Source organism: Phacochoerus africanus, chromosome 1 (assembly GCF_016906955.1).
Source record: "Phacochoerus africanus isolate WHEZ1 chromosome 1, ROS_Pafr_v1, whole genome shotgun sequence".
Taxonomy (NCBI): Eukaryota; Metazoa; Chordata; class Mammalia; order Artiodactyla; family Suidae; genus Phacochoerus; species Phacochoerus africanus.
The window spans coordinates 102163672-102190741 of NC_062544.1; the positions used below are offsets into that span (position 1 = coordinate 102163672).

The 27070-nt window shown below is 39.5% G+C and overlaps 1 protein-coding gene across 16 annotated transcripts in view; it reads left to right on the forward strand.

Moving 5' to 3' along the window:
* LRRFIP2 (LRR binding FLII interacting protein 2) overlaps positions 1-27070 on the forward strand; it is a 125430-nt gene that overhangs the window by 96401 nt on the left and 1959 nt on the right. For 13 of the 16 annotated variants that reach the window (XM_047770020.1, XM_047770052.1, XM_047770041.1 and 10 more), the window contains 8 exons: positions 2130-2300; positions 8955-9047; positions 11348-11440; positions 18180-18281; positions 18565-18697; positions 20550-20599; positions 23671-23791; positions 26659-26738. In XM_047770020.1, the coding sequence (XP_047625976.1) occupies positions 2130-2300; positions 8955-9047; positions 11348-11440; positions 18180-18281; positions 18565-18697; positions 20550-20599; positions 23671-23791; positions 26659-26738 (843 nt within the window). The remainder of the gene's footprint in view (positions 1-2129; positions 2301-8954; positions 9048-11347; positions 11441-18179; positions 18282-18564; positions 18698-20549; positions 20600-23670; positions 23792-26658; positions 26739-27070) is intronic. The other 3 variants (XM_047770106.1, XM_047770152.1, XM_047770153.1) reach the window with 1 other exon arrangement.

Genomic DNA, 27070 nt, shown 5'->3' on the forward strand with positions numbered 1-27070 from the left:
TAATTAGATGACCTTCCTTACTTCTCCACACCCACTCCATGCCTAGCCCTGGGTAACCACTAGTCTATGTTGTCTTTTGTAATTGACTTTTTTTTTAGGGTCTCACATGTGGCTTATGGAAGTCCTCAGGCTACAGGTTGAATCAGAGCTACACAGCCTAGTGCCATAGCCACAGCAATGCCAGATCCTTAACCCACTTAATCCCCCAGGGATTGAACCCACATCTTCCTGGGTACTAGTCGGGTTCGTTTCCGCTGAGCTACAGCAGGAACTCCCTTATAATGGGCTTTTTATTTAACATAATATTTTCAAGATAGATCCATGTCCTAACATGCATCTGTGTGTGTGTTTGTGTGTGTATATACCATATATATGTGTGTGTGTGTGTTTATCCATTTATTACTTGATAGGCATTTGGATTGTTTGAGGCTATTATGAATAATGCTACGGTAAATGTTTGTGTACAGCTTTTTGTATAGACATGTCTTTTCATTTCTCTTGGGTACAGTGCCCAGGAATAGAATTGCTGGGTCATATGATAACTCTATATTTAACATTTTGGAGAGCTGACGAACTGTTTTCTGAAGCAGCTATACTGTTTTACACTCTCATCAGCAGTGTCTGAGGATTCAAGTTTTTCCATATCCTCACCCACACTTCTCTTGTTTCTGTTTTTTTTTTTAAATATATATATATATATATAGACAATCGTCATCCTAGTACATCTGAAGTAGTATCTCATTATGGTTTTGATGTACATTTCCCTAATTACTGATGATATTGAGCATGTTTTTATGTTTATTGACCATATGATATACTTTTTATGTGTCTCTTTGTTATTAAATTGTGTTCTTTATATATATTTTCTCCCATTCTGTGGGATGTCATTTTACTTTCTTTGTGGTATTGTTTTTAATTCGATAAAGTCTATTTTTTCTTCCATTGATAGTTTGGTATCATATCTGAGAAATCATTGCCTACTGCAAATTCATGAAGATTTACTCTTTTCTGGCGGGGGAGATCTTTATATAGTTTCAGCTTTTAATTTAAGTCTCTGATCCATATTGAGTTAATTTTTTTATATTTTATACATGTGGATCTCTGTTGTCTCAACACCATTTATTGAAAAATATTCTTTTCCCACTGAGTCATCTGGACATCATTGTCAGAAATCAGTTGACAATAAATGTAAGGGATCTGCACTCTCAATTCTATATCATTGGTCTTGGTTTGTTAAACATTTGCATTAGTATTTTTAGAATTTATTTCCAGAAGCTGTGACTTTTTCTATGTGAAATGTTTTTGTTTTTAGCTTTACAAATGTTACTAGTAGTAATCTACCTAGATTTGGATTTTTTAAAAAAACAGACTTTAAGCTCTTTTAGGCAGAAAACTTTGAAGTATATAAAATTTTAGCATTTTATTTTTTATTTTTTAATTTTTTTTGGCCATGCCCATAGCATGTTGAAGTTCCTGGGCCAGAGATTGAACTTACACCACAGCCATGACCCAAACCATTGCAGTAACAATGCTGATCCTTAACCCACTGCATCACAAGGGAACTCCTTGATTACTTATTTTGAAATGATGAATATATTAATGATTGCTACAAAAAATGTTACGCATTTACATTAGCATTATTATACAGAACAGGAAAATACTTAAAACACATTTCCAGGAAGTGATGAAATTCAAGTAAGTTTGAAATTTACTTGTGTAAAGAGAAGCTACACTCTGTTGTATCATTACATTCAAGATTACCAATAGCTTGCTGTTTAAAACTACAAAAGTGACATTTCTGGAAACATTGATGATTCTTCCTTTTATGACTCTTGCAATGTGATATATATTGTCCCCTCATTATTTTCATCTTTCACAGGCTGCATTGCTGCTTGATTTTGTTTTCTTGGATAGCACAGAGCTCATAAAATTCTTACAATGGCATTATTGGCTTATTGTCGTCCTCCTAATTTATGTGCATGTTACTAAACAAGGAGTTCTCCAAACTGCTTGTATTTTGCAAAAATGCATCTTCATGTGTTTGTGCCAATGCTCTCTTTCTTGCTATATGGCAAATAGGTGATGAACGTATTTTAGATATTAGGCTGATGACTTTGACTTTCATTTAGGAGTCTTTGTCTGAAGTGGAAGAAAAATACAAGAAAGCCATGGTTTCCAATGCACAGTTAGACAATGAGAAGAACAATTTGATATACCAAGTAGATACCCTCAAGGATGTTATTGAAGAGCAGGAGGAACAAATGGCAGAATTTTATAGAGAAAATGAAGAAAAATCAAAGGTAATTGCTCATCTTCTATCATGTCTTTCTTAGGGTCAGAAAATTAAAACCTTCCATTTAAAAAGCATTGGGTTTGATGGAAGAGTACAGCATCCCTGGGAATGGTATTTCCACCAGAAATGATTGTAAAAGGAAATTAACAGAACGTAGATAGCAGGTCCTGGAATATTTTCCTTTTTTAATTTTTATAAGATTGAATTTATTTTCTTAAGAAACTTATCACCTTCTTTAGTTTCTGAACATAGAATACAGCTCAAAATTTATCTTTATTTTCTGTCTCTTAATTGGGACAATCACGGAGAATTACATCTTCCTGTTTAATTGGCTGGAACTCCACAAAGCTCCAAAGGCCTTCAGTGATGTAGTTTTCTTTTCTTTTCTCTTCCCCCACCCCATTTTTCAAAAAAAAAAAAAAAACCTGATTTCTGAGTGGTTAAAGAGAAATCTTTAACCAGTTTTAAAACAGCAATGTGGAGATGTAGGTCAGTAATCAACAGATGTTTTCTGTAGAGGTTTGTAAGCTATATTGTTAAAATGTACAGATGGAAAATAAAAGCTACTGCCCAAGGCCTGCCTGGATTTACCTTTTGACAACTGCAGGAAACAAATTGGGTTTTCTTAAAAACTTATTGGCTTTTTTTTTTTTTTTTAATTTTTTTTGTTTTTGTTTTTTTAGGGCCACACTCACAGCATGTGGAGGTTCCCAGGCTAGGGGTCTGCTGGCCTACACCACAGCCCTAGCAACGCAGGATCCAAGCCGTGACTTCATCCTGTACCACACACAGTTCAGGGCAACGCCAGATCCTTAACCCACTGAGAAAGGCCAGGGATCGAACCCGCAACCTCATGGTTCCTAGTTGAATTCGTTTCCGCCGCACCACGATTGGAACTCCGTATTGGCTTTTTAAAAAGCATTTAAGTCAGTCCAAGCAGAGGGCAAATGGATTTTACTAACAAAAAATGAGTTGTAGGAAGTGTGCATTGGTGAATTGTTAGAAACAACACTGAATTTGTACGTAATATAATCTGTAAAACTGTTAATATAACCTCTAAGGGACCAGCATTATTACTGTAGACTGTGTACAGATTTATTTCCTTGAGGACTGAAAATGCTCTTTCCATTCTGTTTTGGTCACTTTCGAAAAGTGTTAGGAAGTATTTGCAGGGGGTTTGTGGGAAGGACTGATGAAGAGACAAAACGCAGGAGATTTTTAGGGCATCAATACTTTTCTATGTCATAGTATAATGGTAGATATATTATACAGTTATCAAAACCCATAGAATGTTCACCACCAAGAGTGAACTCTAAGGTAAACTATGGTCTTTGGGTGACATTGGAGTGTCAGTGCAGGTTCATTAATTGAAGCAAATGTACCACTGTGGTGCGAGATGTTTACAGTAGGGAAGGCTGTTCCTATAGGGGAAAAGATGTGTATAGGAACTGTACCTCCTGCTCCATTTTGCCTTAAACCTAAAACTGCTCAAAAAAAAAAAAAAAAATATATATATATATGTAGTATCTTTTAACAGAAAGTTAGGATAAGAAAACTTGTGTCTAGATAAGTGAACAAGAGGCTTCTGGGTTTCTTCATAGTGATGACAGTGGCTTATTGAAGATTTGATAATAGTTGGTTTTTTCTTCAATTCTTCCCATGTCTCAGAGGCTAGTTCTGGAGATTTTGAAACATCATACTTTACCTAGAGTTTTTGGAATCCTTTTTTGCCTTCCCACACATTTTTCGTATTTCTGACTTTTTGCTTCTAACAGATTAGAAAAAGATCTAAGTACTAATGGTCAGTACTAAAACGAGTTTGTATCTTTCCGTCGTCTTTTTTTTTTTTTTTGTCTTTTGTTGTTGTTGTTGTTGTTGTTGTTGCTATTTCTTGGGCCACTCCCTCGGCATATGGAGGTTCCCAGGCTAGGGGTTGAATCGGAGCTGTAGCCACCGGCCTACACCAGAGCCACAGCAACGCAGGATCCGAGCCGAGTCTGCAACCTACACCACAGCTCACGGCAACGCCAGATCGTTAACCCACTGAGCAAGGGCAGGGACCGAACCTGCAACCTCATGGTTCCTAGTCGGATTCGTTAACCACTGCGCCACAACGGGAACTCCCTTTCCGTCTTCTTAAGTGTCTTTGAGCATTTTTTTAAATTTCAAAAATCCCTATGATAAGCTCTTTTAGCCAACTTCATTTTTCCCTCCTGTCATTTTCTGAGACAGAAAGACGTCTTATTATACTTAGAGTTGTGGTTTTTCAGTCCATTTTCATTTTTATTTTTATTTATTTTTTTGTCTTTTTGCCTTTTCTACGGCTGCTCCCACGGCATATGGAGGTTTCCAGGCTAGGGGTCTAATTGAAGCTGTAGCTGCCGGCCTGCATGAGAGCCACAGCAATGCCAGATCCGAGTTGTGTCTGCGACCTATACCACAGCTCACAGCAACACCGGATCCTTAACCCTCTGAGCGCAGCTAGGATCGAACCCTCAAAACCTCATGGTTCCTAGTCAGATTTGTTAACCACAGCGCCACGACAGGAACTCCAGTCCATTTTAATTTTTAAATCTTGTGCTTTTTGAATTTGAAAATGTGTGCTTTTTTAATACCCTAGAACCTGCTTCACATACTGTGATGCAGAAAACTTTGTGACAGTCTCTCCCTGATAAATCTTCACCCTGACCTCTCTTTTAAACAAATACTGCCTCGTTCAGTAGAATGTTCAAGGACATACAGAGAGGTCAGGCACTCTGGTATGTTTCATTATAGCAGGAGGTGGGAAGGGGGTGGAAGAAAAGGACCACTCCATTACACAACAATAATAATACAATTTTTCAAGCCATCTTTAGTTTTCTGCTGGGATTATAATAGTTGCATTCTAAATATTGTCTCTATACTTATGTCAGGGACAGAATATCTGGTTAGGAATGTCTCCAGTATATTATTCTTAGTAGCTTTTCATTATAGTAGGGGATTCTTTTTTTTTTTTTTTTTCTCTTTCCAGCTTATCTGAGATTTGAAAAGTCTTTTATTGCCTATTTTAAAACATACAAAAAAATAGAATATATAACGAATTCTCCTGAACCCATCACCTACCCCCAACAAACCGTCAACACGTCTAATTTTGCCCTATCTACTTCCCCCACTCATTATTTGAAGCAAGTCATAAATATCCCATATTTTAAAATGAATTTAAGTTTAGCTGTCTGGACAACCTGTACTCTTTCTAAAGTACAACCACAAGACCATCTCAAAAATGGTCTTGAGATGAAAAATTAAGAACAATTCCTTTATACTACATATAATGCCATTGTTGAAATTTCAGTTGTCTCATGTCATAAATGATTTTTCTTTTTTGCACTTTAAAATACAGTCAGAGTCCAGATAAGTTTAGTTGTCATGTCTTATAAATCTCTTTATTTATAGGTTTCCTTTCATTTCTTTTTCCTCCTTTGAAGTTTATTTGTTGAAGAAATTGGATTGCCTTAACAGTTTCTGACATTCTTGGGGATTTTGCTATTTCATTACCATGGTTCTTTACCATGTTCCCTTTTCCTCTGTATTCCCTGTAAATAGTTAGTGGTTTAGAGGTTTAGTCAAATAAGAATTTAATCTACTTCATAGGTTCTCTTCCTTCAGGAGGCCCTGTTGTGTGGCATTTCTCTCGCTCATGCTGGGACTGGATGCTTAGATTAGGCTTGCAACATGAGATATTCTAAATATAACATTTTGCCTTCTTTTATTGTTTTAAAACAGCTTTATTGCACTATAATTCACTTACTTTATAGTTTGTCCATTTTAAGTGTATAATTCAGTGGTTTTTTGTACCTTCATATCTTCACAGACATGTGCAACCATCACCACAGTCAAATTTAGAATATCTCATCAAGTCAGAAAGTAGCATTGTACCCTCTAGCTGTCATCTCCCTAAGTAACCACTAATCTATGTTCTCTCTATATATAGTTCTCTTTTCTGAACTTTCCTAACAATGGAATCCTATGATATGTAAACCTTTATGATTGGCTTCTTTCACTTGGGTTAATGTTTTCAAGTTCATCTGTGTGGTATGTGCATCATTACTGTTTGTGGCCTAATAATATCCCATTGTATAGCTATACCACATCTTGTTTATCTATTCATGTATTAAGGGACATATGTTTTTTCACTTTTTGTCTGTGATGAATAATAACGCTGCTCTAAACATTTGTGTACAAGTTTTGCATGCACATACATTTTTCTTCCTCTTAAATATACACCTAGGAGTGGAATTGCTGGGTCATATGGCAACTCTGTGTTTATCCACTTGAGAAATAACCAGACCCTTTTCCAAAGCAGCTGCACCATTTTATTCCCTCCAGCAGTGTATGCAGGTTCTGATTCTCCACATTTTCATCAATACTTGTTATTATCTGAGTTTTTTCCCTAGCCATCCTAGTAGGTGTGGTTTTTGGTTTGCATTTCCCTAATGACTAATGATTTCGAGTATATTTTGATATACTTACTGTTTGTAAATATTTGGAGAAATCTGTTCAGATCCTTTGCCCATTTTAAAATTGGATTATCTTTGTATTATTGCATTGTTAGAGTTTGTATAGTCTAGATATAAGTTGCCTATCAGATACATGGTTGGCAAATATTTTCTCCCATTACATGGGTTGTTTTTTCACTTTCTTATGCTTTTTTTTTATTAGTGTAAGTTCATTTTTAAAGAGAAATTTTACACAGAAAAGGCAAGATAAAAGCTTGGTTCTTTTCCTTGGTTCACAAGTTTTCAAAATAAGGAATTAGTTGTTTAGTATTGTCTCATAGTGACCAATTATTATTATTTAAAAAAAAATTATGAAGGCAAGAAATCAAGCATTTGATGATTTTATTCCTTTATAGCTTTTATAGACCATTTTAGCAGTTATATCAGGAAAATATGTTGCACTTATAGTTCATAAGTTGATATTCAAGATGCAGGGTTTTTATTCGACTTCCTCTATCTTATATATGTCCATCTCCTCCTTCCCACACTACCATTCCCACTTCTTCAAGGCACTAAGGATGGTAGTAATTATGTTATATTCTGTTTTCATTGCTTTATCCCACAATACCTAGAATAGCAATACCAACATTACCACCAACAGTATAATTACTGAGAATAGTTTTAAAGTTGTTTTTTTTTTCCTGTTTGCTTGTTATTTTGATGCTAAGCTATGTATAGTACAACTATTGTCTTTGAAAGTTACTTGAAATAGTTTCTCTATGCTTTTACTACTCACTGGGTATATACAGCTAGGTTCATTACATTTTATTTTCAATATTTAGGAACTGCTTTTTAAATTTTTATTACAAAATTATTTTTACCTTTAATTGTAGTAAAATATATAACAAAACTTACCATCTTAACCTTTTTCCAAGTGGGGATGGTGGTGTGGGAAGGAGATCTGTAAAGTTCCCTGCTTGGTAGCAAGTACACTCCTAGTATCCACACTGCTCCATTAAAGGAGAACCAAGGCTCCATGATTTCAAGTCTGGAGCAGGAAATGTACCAGATGAACCAGGAACACGTTCCTGTGTTAGATAGCAAAGAAGCTATCACAACCAACTAAGACCCAGGTCAAATTACTTGGGAGTCAACCTGAAGATGTTCACATTAGTTAAAGGTGGGACAACTTGAAAATCAGTAAGAACAAAAGTTATAAAGGGTTGAAATCATCAAATGCTTGATTTCTTGCATTCATAATGTCTTGCTTTGATGAGGAAAAAAAATGGATAGTGTTTTTAATTTAGACTGCATTATATGCATAGATTAATTTAGGTGGGAACTGACATTTTTATCATGCTGAGTCTTTTTATCCAAGAAGATGGTATGCCTTTCCATTTGTTCCATCCTACTTCTCTGTCTTCCAAGAATGCTTTATATGGATTTTGGGTATATCTTTATAAAGTTTACATATATATATGTAACTTTATTGGGGGCGGGGGGAGGCTCTGCTGCATGTAGCAGCTTGACATGGGATCTCACTTCCTCAACCAGAGGTTGAACCAGGGCCACAGCAGTGAAAGCACCAAGTCCTAACCACTAGACCACACAGGGAACTCCCTATTTTATTTTTTGATATTGTTTATTGTATCTTTTCTCTAGGTTTTGCTTTTGGGGTGTTTTTTGTTTGTTTGTTTTTTTGTTTGTTTTTTCTTCTGCATTTTAGGGCCACACCTGAGGCACATGGAAGTTCCCAGGTTAGGGGTCAATTTGGAGCTGCAGCTGCTGGCCCTACACCACAACCACAGCAACACCAGATCCTTAACTCACTGAGCAATACTAGTCGGATTCGTTTCTGCTGCACCACAACAAGAACTCCTCTAGTTTTTGTTTTAATGTGTGATGATTACTGAATTTTGCTTGTTAATTTTATAACCTATTGCTTTTCTAAATCATTTAATCGTTCATAGTAATTTTGCCATTGATTAATTTGGATTTTCTAGAAATGAAAATTGAGAATTTTCTGAACCTTTCCATAGAATACAGAAATTTTCTAAATCCCATTGCATTGGCAGTCCAAGTATGTTTCTGGAGGTCACACTTAGCCTGTCTTTTGTTATATTGTAGATGTCCCAGTCTTTCGTGTGCCATGATCTATGTTAACTGTGCCATTTGTTTAATAACAGGAGTTAGAAAGGCAGAAACATATGTGTAGCGTGCTACAGCATAAGATGGATGAACTTAAAGAAGGCCTCCGACAAAGAGATGAGCTTATTGAGGTACGTACATGTACTGTGGAAATACTTAATTGTGAGAAAAACTCATTGACTGGGATGAGGGCATATGTATTGGAGGGAAGGGAGTTAAAAAACCACAAACAGTTTACCTGTCTCTTCACATTCAGCCGTCCGCTAAAATTTTACAAACGTGAAATGTGAAGGCAGTTAAAAAAATGAATTCTTTGAACCCGGTAGACATTTCTCCCCTTTTAATAGCAGAAGCTTTTGTAATTGTCTTTATTCCTAAGTACATTCTTTCCTAAAGATATCTTAGGAAATAAGCAAAAGGAAAAATTAGAGTACCATTATTCTTTGGAATGTAGTGAATGCTCTATTTTGGAACATGATTCTTAGGAAATAAGAAGTTTGATCTTCACTCAGGTTGGTTGGTACCTTTCTGAGGTGGCTCAATGAAAAGAAATTGTAAAGACGCCTGGTAGTAGATAAAATGTGAGGGCTGGCCAGGGCTGAGGTTCTGGTTTCTCCTGGTGGAGGGACCCTGAGTGCTGCTGCAGCAGCCTAGGAGGAAGCAGTGCGGTCCAGCAAGATGGCCTTGAAAGCATTTATCATCCTTTTGTGCCTGCTGCCTGCAGGCATTTCTGCTTTTCTTTAAATGCGGTTTTCCTCTTGAGGTTGTCGTCTTTTTTATAAAAAAGTATGTGGTTAAGTTTGTTAGGAAGGGATCCTGCTCACATTTTTAATGTGGTTATCACGTACATCCAATGTTAACTTAAGTGATGATGACGTGGTGATATCAGGAGAGCCAGCTCTTAGGGACCCCAAACCCCATTCAACCCATTCACACCCCTGGTGATTCAGACCCACCCACCCTTTTTCCCTCCCTCTTTTCCTCTTCTCCCATGGACCTGCCTCACTTAATCTCTCCTCTGTAAATGACTTTAAAAACCATTAATAGAGGTGGGGAAATGACTCTGTTGGTGGATTCGTGTTGGACTTTTTGTCATTTTTGAGAATAATTTAATTGAATTGAACAGCCTGCTGAAAGCAGGTTAAATTTGTGAATTCCAAATGCAAACACAGGTTATAACCCTTTGAAAATGTCAAATTACAAGTGAAGTTATCTTAGTTTTTCCATATATGGCAAGAAGCATATTACCAAACTGTATCCTGCTGGTATTTAAAAATTATGTGAGTTCTCCTTTTTTGTCTTCTTTTTTGTGTGTATGTCAGTATGCCAGCCACTTATTATTTCTTTTTTTAATTAAAATGTATACTTTTCCCCATTATGATTTCAAAAAGAATAATAAAATTGCTTTGGGAGCTGCTTCTGAAATTCAATAAGTAACATTAGAGTTTGTTAAGTGTTCTAGTTTTTAATCTGATGAATACATTTAAGAGGAATTTTAATGCTTGGCTTTTTCAAGTTGTCAGTATGATTTCTAATTAAAAAACCCAGGGTGCTGGGTAAAAAAAAACTTTAGTTTATTAAAAAGAACTTGAGTTTTATGTGGGTTTTTTTTTTTTTTAATGTTTAGAATGAACATTCTTTAGATGGGAATATGTGCATTTTCTTATAACTGAAGACTCTTGAATGTGACAAAATGATGCTTTTTGGTCTTTGGAATTGACAGCCACATGGTAAAGTAGATGAAATACGTGTCAGAAGGGGAAAGTAGGAAGTGATAATCAATACTGCATAGAAGAAAACCCACTAAATATAAGAGGGTATAAATTGAGCATCATTGCCTAGTCAGAAGAGTTAAGAATTGCTGAATGCTAAAAATCTAGTTTTTCTAAATACTTATGTGACCATTCATTTGTAATTCATGTTCTTATTATCATAGATTGTGCTAACAGAAATTCAAAATGATTGAGATATATCCCTCTTGCATTTTTAAAGTTTTGCTTAAAAGAATAGAGTTCAAAACTACGGCTTGTGGTCTGTGATAAGCATCATTTGTGCCTAAGAAAATCTGAATTTCCCTCTAGAAATGTAAGTTGTTCCATGTTTGGGGAAAAAGCAGTTATCAAAGGAAGCATACACATGTGGAGCTGGGTGAACACAGAAACCCTTGCTGGCCTGCTGCCACGTAGCTGAGCTTGGAAAGTTGTTTCCAGTCAGCTTGCTTTTACAGCAGCAGGCCCATGAGCCATGTCACCAAGACACTGGACATCATCTTTCCTTTCTACAAGCAACTCTTGCTTTTCCTGTTCATCACAGACTTTCTCCTTTTAAGTTTCTTTATCAGCTTTATTTTTGTTTCTTTTTCCTCCCTAAAACCGCTTCCCTTTTTTTCTTTCTGCTCTTTTATTACTTCTCTTCCCCTCTTCCTCTGCAGGAGAATCAACGTATGCAGCAGAAAATAGACACCATGACAAAAGAGGTGTTTGACCTCCAGGAGACACTGCTTTGGAAAGATAAAAACATTAGGGTATGAGATGAAATTGGGCTTTGGCCCGATGCTCAGTGATGAGGAATAGTCTAATATGATTTAACTTAGAGATTCCTAAAAATCTGTCTTTTTTATTATTTTTGAGCATTTATACCGAGTAAGATATGAATAAGCAGGAGATAGAAAAAAACTTCCATGGGAAAATCTGATCCTGTGCCTGAAAGGTACTCTTCTCTCCAGCTGACTCTGGGCTTGTCTACAAATAGGAACTTTCTAAAGAAGTTGTTCTTTATTTCCCTGGGATTTTTATGCAAAAAGAGCTACAGGCATTTAACTCTGTGGGTAATTTGATATCCTTACATTGTAAGAATTTGGATGAGAAATAGAGGATGAGGAGTAGGGGTAGGGGGAAAACTATTAGCATAAATCTTTAGGGAATAAAATAGGAAAAGATTAAAATCATTTTAATTATGGAAGTGGATAGGAATGTGAGATTTGCCGGAGCTGCCAAACTATGATGTCATCTCTAATTATATCCTCATAACTCCCCAAAGCAGGGGCCCAGATAAGGAAAAAGTCTTCAGTGCCTTTTTGCTAAGCCCTTCAGATTCTGAAAAAATCCCCCCCCACACCGATAACCCAGCATCCCCCTCTCCCCTGGCTCATCCCATGTGCCCTTTGGACTGGCGCCACCTATTATACCTCTTGGCATGTGAACTTTCTTCTACAGAGGTGCACCTTCTCAGGGGAGGGCTATGGTGGATGAAACAGAGTGTCCCCCTTGGCCTGAGGACATAGTGAGGAAATCTTGTTCTGCTTGCTGTTGGGTAGGCTAGGGAAAAGTGGATGTGGAGCCCTCCGCATCCCACCCTCCACAGTTAGGGGCGTTCTGGTATCCTTGTCTTTTCATACCTCTAAGCACCCTATCCTCCCAGTAAACACTTGAGAAACAAAATTATTGTTAAGAGTGTGATAGACCAGAAAGAAAATAGAGTGTGATAGAATAGCTAAGAAAATAAAGCTACTTTTTAGATTTTCTGATACTAAAAATACCAAGTTTCCAAAAGTCATTCTAAAACTAGAAAAGCCTTCTGAGATATAAATTAAACTTTGAATTTTGAATAGTGACTATGAACTACTGATTTTATTTACATTTTTACTTGGGGAAATTTAAAATTAGATGTGAAAAAAATGTATAGCACAAAGTAGGTAATTTGTAAAGTTAAGTTGAAATCTGGTCACTGTCTAAAATGGGCTTCTTTTAGGATTTTACATAATTTTCTTTAGTACAGATCTGCAGGTCCATGATTTCTGTTTTGTATAATTATCTTACTATATTAAACTGATTATTTTGGACCAACCGTAGAAAAAAACCCAAATCTCTCAGTCTAATAATATAACTATCCAAAATAAAACAAAAATGTTTTTCTACCCAAAAGATGTACTGATGGTTACAGTATAAATTATTTGACTTTTAAATTTTCTTTTTTTTTGTCTTTTTTTCTGCTATTTCTTGGGCCGCTCCCGTGGCATATGGAGGTTCCCGAGCTAGGGGTCGAATCGAAGCTGTAGCCACTGGCCTACGCCAGAGCCACAGCAACTCGGGATCCGAGCCGCGTCTGCAACCTACACCACAGCTCACGGCAACGCTGGATCGTTAACCCACTGAGCAAGGGCAGGGACCGAACCCGCAACCTCATGGTTCCTAGTCGGATTCGTTAACCACTGCACCACGGCGGGAACTCCTAAATTTTCTTGATGTTATTGAATGAATAAGTGGGCATCTTCTTTCTATGCAGTATGTGATAAGTGTTCTTTTGGCTTTTTTTTTCTTTTGTCTTTTAGGGCTGTACCCACAGCATATGAAAGTTCCCAGGCAGGGGTCAAATCAGAGTTGTAGCTGCCGGCCTGCACCACAGCCACAGCAATGCCGGATCCCAGCCTCATCTGTGACCTACACCACAGCTCATGGCAACTCCAAATCCTTAACCCACTGAGCAAGGCCAGGGATCGAACCCACATCCTCATGGATACTTGTCAGGTTCGTACCACTGAGCCACAATGGGAACTCCTAATTAAACTTAAATGATTGAGATAACTGTAGATTCACAAATTGTAAAAAAATAATAAAGAGATCTTATATGCCCTTTATCCAGTTTTCCCAAATAAAACATCTTGTAAAACTATAGTACAGCCAGGATGTTGACCTTAATATAGTCAGGATGCAGAACATTTATTATCACCAGAAGGGGTCCCTCCTGCCCTTTTGTAGCCATACCCACTGCCTCCCCTTCCCCAGCCCAAGCGCTGGCAACCTGAATCTATTCTCCACATTTCTGTGATTTCGTCATCTTAAGAATGTTAGATAGGAGTTCTCATGTGGCTCAGTGGGTTAAGCAACTGATGCTGTCTCTGTGAGATTGCGGGTTTTATCACTGGTCTTACTCAGTAGGTTAAGGATCCAACATTGCTACAAGCTGCAGTAGGTCACAGATATGGCTAGGATCTGGTGTTGCTGTGGCTGTGGTGTAGACTAGCAGCTGCAGCTCCAAATCAACCTGTATGCCACAGGTGTCACCATAAGAAGAAAACATAATAATAATGTTATATAAATGGGATTGTAGAGTATACAACCCTTTGGAGTTATGTTTTTTTCACTCAGAATAATTCCCCTTGAGAGGCCTCTGAGTTGTTCCATGCATCTATATTTTGTCTCTCCTTTGACTTAAATTTTTTTTTAATTCTGGTAAAGTACAAAATAACATAAAATTGACCATTAATCATTGTTAAGTGTAGAGTTTGGTGGTATTAAGTTTATTCGCATTGCTGTGCTGCTCTTACCACCATTCGTTCAGAGAATGCTGCATGTTGTAGAACTGAAACTGTACCTGTTAAACAGCAACTCCCCAATTCCTCCTCCCTCCAGCCCTGGCAGCTATCTACTTTCTGTTTCTATGATTTTGACTACTCTGGGTACCTCATAAAATGGAATCATACAGTATTTATCTTTTTGCGACTGGCTTATTTCACTTAGCATATATCCTTAGGGTTTAGATGTGTTGTGGCATGTGCCAATAAGTCCTTTTTTAAGAGTGAATAATATTCCAATGTATATATACACCACATTTTGTTTATCTACTCGTCTGTTGATGAACACCTGGGTCGCTTTCACCTTTTTGCTGTTGTAAACAATGCTGCTATTAACATGAGTTTGAAAATCTCTCTTGATTTCTTTTGGGCATATACCCAGGAGTGGAATTGCTACATTATGTGGTAATTCTGTGTTTAATTTTTTGAGGAATAGCCATGCTGTGTTGCATAGCAGCTGCACCATCTCACCTTTCTACCAGCTTTGTACCAGCAATTGTTCTACATCCTTACCAACAATTTTTTCTGTTTGTTTTTGTTTTTGTTTTTGTTTTTGTTTTTTTGTTTTTGTTTTTTTTTTTGGTTTTTTTGTTGTTGTTTTTTTTTGTTTTTTTTTTAATTGTAGCCGTCCATCCTAACGTGTGTGAAGTGGTCCTTCCTTGACTTTTAAAAAACACTTTTTTTTTCTTTTAGGGCTGCACCTGCAGCACATGGAGGCCCCCAGGCTAGGAGTTGAATCGGAGCCACTGGTCTACACCACAGCCACAGCAACACAGGACCCGAGCCACATCTATGATCTACACCACAGCTCACAGCAATGCCAGATCCCCAACCCACTGAGCAAGGCCAGGGATTGAACCTGCAACCTCATGGTTCCTGGTCAGTTTTGTTTCCACTGCACCACAACAGTAACTCCAAAAGACATGTTTTAAATAAGATCTGTGACTACCTAATACATCAGTTGTCTCAGCTTCATTATCAAAATTTAAACTGTGCAACTCTGTGAAGGAGCATGGCCATCATTCTCATATTAAAGTTCAGTTTTCTTTAGCTCTTCCTTCATTGGTCCTAACGGTCATGCCTTTAGTACCAATGCAGTTTTAAGCACCCCAGGTACATGTAGAGTGAGTTTTCATTATGAAGGGCTTATCTATCCCTGTAGCTAGCACAAAGCACACTCTCATCCTGACTAAAGTATTTGTGCCTGTGTGTAATTATACTGAGAGTTAACCTGTTGCCCAAAAGTTCAGCCTTTCAAGCTTCTTGACACTAGAATTTGCGGTTAGGTCGGGGATAAAGAATTATTTAAATTTCCACAAGCATGTACTTTTTAACCCTAAAAAAAAGTCTGTAGGAGCAGTTATGGAATACAGACACAAGGGTAGTGATTATATGGTCAAGTAATACAGAGGATTTCAGATCCAGTGTGAATACATTTGGCCCAATTGTAAGACATTTCAGTAGTCTTCAATCTCTGTGGTAAAAAGGGAGGAATTGCAGGATGTATTTTATTTTCTCTTCCATAATTGTGGAAAGACAAAATTACAAACTCCAGAAAGTAAAGATAAAATCTGTTGTAAGATGGGAAAGAGGAGCAAATGGAAAGTACTGGCATTGCTAGAAATCTGTTTCTTTCTCTTTTTTTTTTCTTTTTCAGGCCACACCCACAGCATATGGAGGTTCCCAGGCTAGGAGGTGAATCAGAGCTGCAGCTGCCGGCCTACACCACAGGCACAGCAATGTCAAATCTGAACCACATCTGCGTTCTACACCTCAGCTTGCAGCAATGGCAGATCCTTAACCCACTGAGCAAAGCCAGGGATCGAACCCACATCCTCATGAATACTAGTCCAGTTCTTAACTCACGGAGCCACAACTGAAACTCCTAGAATTTTGAATTTCCGATTGGTCTGTTCCTAAGGGCTCTTTTAATTCCCCAGTGGTGGTGTTTCTGTGGAGCACATTGTGGCCATGTGTTGTGGCCCTGGTCACTGACCCAGCTGCAGGTGGTGATGCATGCCCTGACTGTGCTTTGCAGATACCACTGACCAAAATAGCCAACCCAGCCCAGACTAGAATGGCTGTTACCAGATGGGAGAGCAGCCCTTGGGCTTTGTTATCTTAATGTTACATTTGTTATAATGTAATGGAGTGTTAGTATTAGTTTGGAGTGTTAGAGTAAATGCCTTCTAGTGCTAGAAACTCTAGAGACACAGTCTGAATGTAAATTTTTGAAAGGAAGTTAGGTACAGCTGTTGCAGTTTGGGTAAGTAAGGAGTAGGACTTTGCCAGTAATGTATGGGATGACAGTAAGGGAATGTGATTGTGGCCTTCATGGGGCGACAGTGTATAAAGAGTATCCAGGGCTTTGGAACCAAAGAGAGCTGGATTCATTTTCTGGCTTTGCCACTTACTGTGACTTTGGGTTAAAAACACAGCCTCTCTGAGCCTCAATTTTCAGATCTGTGAAATGTAGGATAAGACAAGTACAGGTTATGTTAGAGAGCAGTTAAATATAAAAATAGAATGTATAGGGGAGAAATTATATGTATATAATCCCTGGAGGTGCACAGATTGGTAGTTGCTATCATCCCTTATTGACTTATTCCCAGTTTGATTGCAAAATAGGTTTATAATGATTTAAAAATTTGCCCAGCTATTTAGCAATCAGTAACTAAGCAGTTAGGCCACTTTTAAATTCTGTAAACCAAGAGGAAAGTTAATTGTTATAATTTAACTTCTTGAATTAATGGGAATGCTGGTAGAAAACATTAAATATATGTTCCATTGTACAGAGAAAGGCTTTTTTCAAATAGCGCAGCTGTCAGATACCTGCATAGAGTGCTTAAATTGGGTGGGTTTTGAAGTCCAGGGTATTTTATTCCAGAGTAACAGTTTGTCAGCACTAGCCAGATGTGAGTTCCTGCCTCTGCACCATTGTCCTGAGCCCTGTCAGTTGAGATCTAGGCAATGGCAGGGAGTATACAAATGGCTTTTTTTGAGCCTTCTTGTGTGTTAACACACCGCGAGCAGTGCTTTCCGCTAAGCACTCCTTTCAGCCTGTGCCCTGTTATTATCCCTTCTGTTTTTGTGAGGAAACTGAGGCCTAGGTAAGTTAATAGGTGTCAGGACTCGGAAGCCTGATTCCAAAACCCATGTTCTGCTGTCTTCCATAGGTGGGCTGTGTTTGTTTGGTCATTATTTTTGTTTTTCACATTTTAAAGGTTGTATCAGAACCAGATCACCCTGAGTTGCATTTAATTAAATTAACAAAAACAGATCCTTGAGAATTGGAAGGGGGGTTAGCTATTTTTAATTATGTGGTATTTTAGGAATATTTTACCGTACTACTTAGAGAACAATTACTACAGCTAACATTTAATTAAAATACTTTGTGTATATATATATATATATCTATATCTATCTATGTATGTATACTGGTTTTCTTCTAGGGCCAATTTTTATTTTTTTAAAAAACAAGTAATATTCTTGAATAAACTAGCTTAACATGAAATGTGGGTTTTTTTGGTCTACCAAATAAAGCATGCTTAGGAGGTTAGTAAGGAAGATTTTTATTTTAATATTACTGCTGTCTTCATCTTCTTTTTCTTTTTCTTTTTTTTTTTCTTTCATTGACTGGAAAAGAAAGATTTGTTTTCTTGCCTGATATGATAAGCATGTTTTGCCAAATTTATGCACGATTAACCAGTTTCTATTAAAACTCTCTTCTGGAGTTAGATATCCATATAACTTCGTATTTCCTCCCATATCTAACCGCTTGCTTCCAAGCTTTTAACTCTTCTTTGTCTTTTATGCCCTTATCTTTTTACATTTAAATCAGGTACTTCTCTGCTCCCTTTCACTTGCTCTTTTTCTGTCATTCTTTCTCTTGCTACCATGTCTAAACCAGGCCCTAGAGAAACAGAAAGAATACATTGGCTGCCTCAGGAATGAGCGGGATACGCTCAGAGAGGAGCTGGCCAGCCTGAAGGAGGCAGCGAAGACGGGAGAGGTACGTTCGCCTCACCCGAGGCCAGGCCCTCACTGCTTTGTTCTTCCTTCCTCCCTCCCATCCTGTCAGCTTTCTAGCCTGAGTACCAACCACAGTGCTCATTCTCCAGCCCAAATGTGGTGGGTGTAAGTCCTCTCTCTGTAAGGGCTAGATTCCCTGTAGCTAGTCCTGACCAGGTTCTGCCTGTGGCAAGCACATGCCATGCGTGACAGGGTCACCTCGATGCTGCATGCTGCTTCCCTGTGGGCCGTCTTATGTGATGATGGTTTGTTCTTCCCCACAGAAACATGGCTTAGTCATCATCCCCGATGGCACACCCAATGGCGATGTCCACCACGAGCCAGTGGTCGGAGCCATAACTGTCGTGTCTCAGGAAGCCGCTCAGGTCCTAGAGTCAGCAGGAGAAGGGCCACTAGGTGAGATCCCAGCTGCTGCGCAGACTTGAAGTAATGTCATCCTCTTGGATTTGCAGCCTGTTCACACCCTTTCTTGGAAAACAAAAACAAACCTGGGCTGTCTGAGCCTTATCTCCATCCCAAACAGGAAGAAATGTGGGCAGACTGTCTTCAGATGTCTTTGGCCTTGGGAAACCAACATCTGGTTCATTGTCAGCCAGTCAATGTAACTATAAGGTCCCTGGTTGGAAGCACTGGGTGTATATAACATACTGCTTTCTCTTTTTCTTTCTTTTTTTTTTTTTTGGTCTTTTGTGTCCATTTAGCGCTGCACCCACAGCATATGATGGTTCCTAGGGAAGGGGTCCAATCAGAGCTGTAGCTGCCAGCCTACGCCACAGCCACAGCAACATGGGATCCGAGCCACATCTGCGACCTACATCACAGCTCACGGCAACCCTGGATCCTTAACCCACTGAGTGAGGCCAGGGATCAAACCTGCAACCTCATGGTTCCTAGTCGGATTCATTTCCACTGCACCATGATGGGAATTCCTGCTTTTTCACTTATATACAACCTTCTGCAAAGAGAGAATCCAGCACATCCACCCAAGAGAACCAGTGGGCTGATAGGTGACTTCTGGAGTATGTTTTAAGTTTGTTCTTCCTGGAGCATCTGGTTTTCTGTTCTACTTATCCCAGGATTCTGTAGCTCTTTGCCACTGCATTTCTTAAGGCAGGAAACAGATGACTAAGGAGAGCTCAGAGGAGTTTTATTCCATAGCAGGTCTTCTGAGCCTCTTAAGGTCTAAGCCTCTTACATTTAACCCTTTGAGACCTATTGACAGCTCTTTCAGGAAATCACCCAGATGCCCATCCTTGCCTCCAATAAGAATCCTGTTCCAGAGAAGAATGGTGCAGGTAGATACTGTATAATCAGCTCACTTTATATTAAAAAAAAACAATCTTTTTTTCCTTCTTCAAGTCTTTTTTCATATACTTGTAGGTTTCCTAGAGGAATGGATGTACCATGAGTGGGGTTGGGGGACAACCAAAACACTTAACTAATTAAAGGCATGTTCTCTAACGTATGGAATTCTAGAAGTGTAACCATGGAGCATGTTGATAGATCAGAGGATGCTGGCGAGGCGAGCAGGAGTGGCTGTGGCGAAAGAACTGAGTGCACGGCCGTGGGAGGAGCTTGTGGGGAACGCTGGCTTGTGGGTGTCAGCTTCTTTTTAAAACCTCCTCTGTAGGTGTCCCCTCAGTCCAAGTGGCCAATTTTACTGCATGTTGGGAAGAAACAGCCCTCTCCCAAGCCAGGAGCACTCCTGGTGCTCAGCTTAGCTCTGGATGGCCCAGGTCTTAGAGTTGGTCCCCTTCCCTCCCCCATGCCAGCTTTCGTGGGCCTGTGCTTTTTTTCCATCATTATGTTCTCTGTTTGCTTTGCTCAGGCATCCCTTCTCAGTCCCATTCTTAGCCTCCGTCTTTTCTCCCATATTTTATTTTCTCTGCTAAGGGCTTAAGCCTGTGGTAGTACCCTGGGCTTCAAGTTGAATTGTCTGCTGACTGGTAAAACTTGCAAATTTTGAAACAAGGAAATGATCTTTATACTTGAGTTTGTCCTTACATGGAAAATCACTGCTCTTGGAAGCAAGTGTATTTAGTGCCCTGATAAATATCAGTTGTATGCAAATATGTGTTGAAAAGTACTTTTCCTTTACACCATTAAAGCCTTCATGTCTTTTGATACTCTGAGCTGTAAATTGTTGATCAGATAATGGCTGCTGTTTGTGAATGTGAAGAATTATTTTTAGTTCTTTATATATTACATCATTACAGATTTAGCTTACATCCCTTTTCATTTGTTTTAGATGTAAGGCTACGAAAACTTGCTGGAGAAAAGGAAGAGCTACTATCACAGGTAAAGACATTCTTCTCATTGGAAGGTGATGTTAGTTGTAACTAAATTATATGGTAAAATGTTAGCAAACTAAAACATGCACCAGAAAGAAATGTGCTTGTTTCAAATATCACTATTGAGGATTTGAAGGATAAAAAGATACTTGACATTATTCCTCTTTGTGGTCTGCTATTCTTTAAATATGTATATTTATATATATATAAAATAGGGCACAAAGTTTAAGGAGTCAAATAGGTCTTCAAACCCTGTTATGAAGACAGAAGTTGCCTGCCCTGCCCCCTACACCTTCACCCCCGACATTCCTGTTTGGTTCTTTTATTGATTCCTTTGGTGTGAACTGCCCTTGTGTATGTTGCTTCTTGATTGATCTATGTAAGGCTGCTGTGTTGATGTCTGTCTGCAGAGTGCGAGGGTTTAGTTTTCTGTCCCCTGTCCTCTTCCCTACCATGCACGTGTCCTCTCCATCCCTAGGTTCTCCTAATATAGGAGCAGTGTGACTCCAGTTTGTTTACATTATTAGGACTTTGTAAACACTGCTCCCAGTGGAGCCATGGAGTGTCCTAGGATCACCTTTCATCTCCTTCACCTCTCCTTTCTTCCCCTAAAGTTTGTATTGTGAGTTTTCTCTTCATTTGCTTGGTTTCTTATGTTCTCTGTTCCCAATCTGGCGGCAGACTCCAGCAGTGGTTGAATGTTTTCAGATGCACCAAGTATTCCCTCGGCTCCCTCTTTTCGGTTCTTGGAGCATCTGACTCATCCCCTCTGAGCTTAATGGCTACTCCCTTGTGACCACTCTGCACTGTCATCTCTTGTTTCCTTGACCCACGGCCGTGGTTTGGGCTGGCTTCCCTTTGGCAGTGTCTTATGCCTTCCTCCTCCTTTTTTCATTCTCTTGTTTTGGTTCATCCCCCAGTAGCTTCCTGAGGAAAAAGTTTGGGGGCTGTACTTTGCAGGACTAAAAATGTCTTCATTTTACCTTCTTACATGGTAAATAGTTTGGTGTGGGTTTAGAATTCTTTGTTGTAATCATTGTCATTCACCTTTTTCTTTTAAAGAAAGAAATCATAGGAGTTCCCACTGTGGTATAATGGGTTAATGATCCTCCCCTGTAGGAGAGGGCAGACTTGCTCTGGTTTGTGCTGCTTCCTGCATCTCTGAAGTTGAGTTGTTGGCATTTGGGGCTTTGATTTCTGTTAGAGGAGTGGTTTAGTCCTTGGGACATATACTCTCACTTTCTTACTGTTTCTTTCCTGTTTTTCCGTCCCCTTTCATCTCTTTTGTTCTGCTTTCTAAAAGATTTTTATCTTCTCATTTCTGTTGGGTTTCAATTTCTGCAGTCATTTCAATGATTCAGATATTTTCATATATCTCATAGGATATTGATGGGCTGGTTGGTTTGCTTCCTGATTCTTTTTTTCTATCTGCGTAGTTTGTTTCCTTCTACATGCTGTTTTATGTATTTTTTTTGTCTTCACTTTGTAAGTAGAATACTAAAAAGCTGGTGGGCAGCTCTGAGTTTGTGGATGGGGCTCATCCAAGTTTCTGTGAAGATTGATGAGGCTGATGTTTTTGTCGGGAACCTTCAATGTGAGCATATTGTCTTTTATTTTAGGCTAGTCAGAGTTCTAGAGAGCTCTGTCTTCTGCCTGAGGCTATAGGCCCAGCTGCACGCAGCGTGCGCACTGAGGGTGGACCAGAGGCCTCAGCATGCGGTTCGTCTCTGTTCATCTCACCTTATTTTCCACATGTGGGACTCCTGCCTCTGACTGGGCCTTCTTTTATTCCAACCCAGTGTCCTTCCTAATGTTATGTTTTAGTTTATTTTGTAAATTAAAAAAAAACCAAAAAAACAAAAAAAACCTTTATTAGGTAATAATTGGCATAAAATCAGCTGCACATACTTAAAGTGTACAGATGTCCATACCCGTATTTGGGCTGCCATAACAAAGCACCACAGACCGGCTGGCATAGAACAGAAATGTACTGTCTCACAGTCTGGAGATGGGATGCCCACAGTCCTGTGTTATCAGCGTGAGTTTCCTCTGAGGCCTGTGATGGGAGGTCAGCTAGAGAAGGCCTCTCTTATAGCTTCTGGTGGCGTCCTCGGTGTCTATACACGCCTTCCCTGTGTATATACCATATCTTCAGATGGTATTCTTCTAAGGACACCAGTCATACTGGACTAGAGGCCCACCCTATTCCAGTACGACTTCTTCTCAGCTAAGTGCACTTGCAATGACCGTTTCCAAATAAGGTCACATTCTGAGGTCCTGGGGGTTAGGACTGCTACATAGGAGGGGACAACAGTTTAACCTGTGGCAGAGCCTGTAAAACCATCACCACAATCAAGACAGTGAAAATATCTGTAACTCCCCAAGTTCCTGTGTTCCTTTGTATACCTTCCTTTCTCTCCCACCTCCCTCCCCTTCTCCAGGCAACTGCTGATCTGCTTTCTGTCCCTTCAGTTTGCATTTTCTGGAGTTTTTCACACAGCATAGATTTAGTTTGAGATTGACCATGTTGCTGCATGTATTGGTAGCACATTCTCTTCTTCTACTGAGTAGTGATTCCATTGCATATTTGCACCACAGTTTGCACATCCCTCTGTTGATGGACATTTCTTGTGTTGGCTATTAATGAATACTGCTATGAATGGCCTTTATTTTGGGTAAAATAAGGTAGATTACATAGCCAAACTCAAAAATATATTTCCAGTTATTTCTGTATACAGTTTTCTAAATAAGAATATTTAACCTAACTCTGAAACATCTAACTGCCCATGGGATTTTCCATTTTTAATAAAAATAACAACAAAAAAATACACAGATGTGTTTTTCCACAAATAACAAAACATGGCTGTTTGCTTTGGGACCCCCAGTCCTGGAGCCTCTTTTGATAATCTGTTCGTAGCTGCTCTCCAGCACCGGAGTAGTGTCCCGCATGGCAGGCCCTGCAGAAAACAGCTTCTGAAGGAATACATGCGGCCTTGCTCTAAGATGTGGCCACTGGGCTGAGCACCAGTTTCATTTGAGAGACTGGATCTCACTGGTGAGCCTTTACTTCCTCTTCAGGTTAGAAAACTGAAGCTGCAGTTGGAAGAAGAGCAGCAGAAGTGCTCCAGGAACGATGGCGTGGCGGGTGACCCTGCAGGACTGCAGAACGGCTCAGACCTGCAGTTCATCGAGATGCAGAGTAGGACTGGGCTGGGCACCACTCCACGTGGGGCGGGCTGTGTCCTAGGTGGGGTGCGAATGGGCACTAGATCCCACAGCTCACGTTTCTCAAGCTATGTTCTGAGATTAGTCAGTCCTTGGCCAGACCAGAACAGCCGTCCTGATCAGTCATGGACCTGAAGAGGCTGCTTCTAGCCTGTGTTTGCAGGGGTGATGAGGACTGTGCTTCAAGGGGTGACGAGGTACTGCTCTCCCCCGTTTTGGGCAAAGTGACTTCTAGAACACTTTGCACATGGTGACTTCGTGACACTCTCATTTTCCACATCCCTGTGTCATCTGTAAGCATCCTTCCTAATTACATGTTTTGCTATGGAATTATCTTAGATAATTGGAGGGGGATATTTGAAGTCACACTAATGTTGAGTAGTTTGAGAATTTTCCCAGTAGTGTTAACCCCAATTCATCTACATTAGAATTTAAAACAAGGCCACAAAGTAAGCCTATTCAGTTTAAATAAACTAAGTCTATTTCAGTTTTTCTCCCTTTCTACTTTTGACCCCATATTATTTTTAAATGCCTACTGTATCCACAGTAATTTCCACAATAGGGAGATTTCAGCAGCCATTTGCATACAGTTAGATAATGTGTGATTCACACAGGGGAAGACTTGTTTTCCAATCTGAATAATGGCTTTTCTGATAAATTATTTTAAAATATTGGTTATTCCATGGTCTTTTGAGCTAAATATTCTGAGTAGGCCATATAGATAAGCCTTTTTGGATCAAGGCTTATTACCTCTATCAACTTTTGGGTTAGTATCATTTCCTCTATTAGATATCAGTTGGAACCCTTGCAATACTTCCTGGTCAATATTTTGTTCTAGAAATACCAATTTGGCATGGAGGGTAGATGAAAAGAGGCTCATAACAAGAAGCAGGCTGACTTGCTAGGAGGCTGTTATGGTGACTGAAATAGTCCATTGACCGCCAGTAGTCCTAGCAAGGGCAGGGGATAAATTTGGGAGAGTTTTGTCTGAAACAGCAAATGCAAAAGGAATCACACTGAGGGTGAATGGGTGTGTGAAATCTTCCCAGAGCAGGTAGGCAAGGCAGAGCCCGCATCTGTGGCTGGGGAAGCACCGTGGGTGGAGCTGAAGGAGCAGGTGAGCAGAGAAGGGCCAGGCAAGGCAGAAGTGGGCAGCTCCCTGCACCAGAGGCCAGGACAGGAATCTGGTGGCTCTTGGTTCCAGACAGCTGCCCTGGCTGGAAGCTTGGTGTTTGGAGTGGAATTTCAAAATGTGTGAAATAGGAGTTCCCGTCGTGGCGCAGTGGTTAACGAATCCGACTAGGAACCATGAGGTTGCGGGTTCGGTCCCTGCCCTTGCTCAGTGGGTTAACGATCCGGCGTTGCCGTGAGCTGTGGTGTAGGTTGCAGATGCGGCTCAGGCTCGGATCCCGTGTTGCTGTGGCTCTGGCGTAGGCCGGTGGCTACAGCTCCGATTCAACCCCTAGCTTGGGAACCTCCATGTGCCGCGGGAGCGGCCCAAGAAATAGCAACAACAACAACAGACAAAAGACAAAAAAAAAATGTGTGAAATAAATGACTGAGATGAGGGACTTGTACTTTTGAAAACAGGAAGAAATGAGTGATTCTATGAGAAGGAAGCAACACATTTTGATAGTAAATTGATGGGATTAAGAATTAAAAAAACAAGATCCTGAAGCTTCAGTGTTAGTCCCAGAAATGAGAATTGTTCTTTTTCAATACCAGAGGTAGCTTTTGGGGAGAGAGTTTTATAACCCCATTACTTTTAGGGTGACGTTAACCAATTAGAAAAACCTTTTGCATTAAATATTATTGGGGTAGCTGTAACCTTAATTACATGAAAAAGTAGGGAAAAAAAGTTTTTTTGTGTCTATTTAGGGCTGCATCTGAAGCATATGGAGGTTCCCAGGCTAGGGGTCGAATCAGAGGCAGCAATGCCAGATCCTTAACCCACTGAGAGAAGCCAGGGATCGAACCTGCGTCCTCATGGATGCCTGTAGTCAGATTCGTTTCCACTGAGCCATGATGGGAACTCCAGAAAAATTCTTAAGTAGGGTAGATTCAGTTTTGGTTTATCTCCTATAAGCCTTATTATAATCATTTCAGGTGATTTCTCTTAAATTTGGATTGGTGGAAGGAATTTTTATTCCCTAGCATTTCTAAATTTCTCATTTTAAATTGCTTAAGTCAGATATACAGCTAATAATTTATAGCCCTATCCATAACACATTATCACAACATATTTATTTCATTAATATTAAGCATTTATTTCAGTAATATTAAGTGTACATTATGTGCAGAGCACTTAGCTAGAAAAAGATGGATTTGAGAAGCTAAGACAGGGCCTTATCCTTACATACCTATGTAATGTTAAGAAAGCATAATAAATGTCATAAAGAGGAGTGTAAAAAAATGCAAGGAAAAGCTATAGTTAACCAAGGAGAGTTACGAAGAAGGTGAAAATTGGGCAGAACCTTAAAGGTTGGTTAGACTTAGATGGGAGGTGGGGAGGAAAGGGCATTTGGGGGTAGGAGAGCAGAGAAAGCCAGAGGGCTCTGGACCTTTGGGCTGCACTTGAGGTTGGCAGGGGCCCTGCTCACTGACAGAGATCCTTGTTTAAAGCTCTACCTGTATGCGTCATGGCATGAAGAAAGAATTTTCTTCTAAAATGCTGTTGCAACACGAATGCTAGAGCTTCTCATAGTGTAGAAGCTTTAGAACCTGTGCACTTGTGCTTTGTCTCCTTCTGCAGCATGTCCCCCTCTGCACGGCAGGGGGCGTCACTGCCTCACGGTCACACCTCACCTCTGTGAGGTGGCTCATTGTTCTCTTCTGTTCTAGGAGATGCCAACAGACAAATTAGTGAATACAAGTTTAAGCTTTCAAAAGCAGAACAGGATATAACCACCTTGGAGCAAAGTGTAAGTCCTTATGTATGGTACCAAGTGGTTTAAATCCTCTTGACATACATCTGCTTCCTGCATCTAAGTGGTTAATCCCCAAGTGTTGAGGTCGGATCTCATTAAAGTGAGAAAGCCAGCAGGATCACCTGGCAGAGCACTTCAGCCTTCTCTTTTCTGTGTAGATAGAGAACTATAGCTATAATTCTCTTTCTTTTACTAGTATTTCAAGAGCATTCAAGAAGACTGTAGTTTATAACATAATCCCTTATTCACCATTTCATAAAGTCTAAAAACTTCCCCATCCAGGGGGTCTCCTCCTGCAGTGATACTGTGGCACTTAACTTAACAAT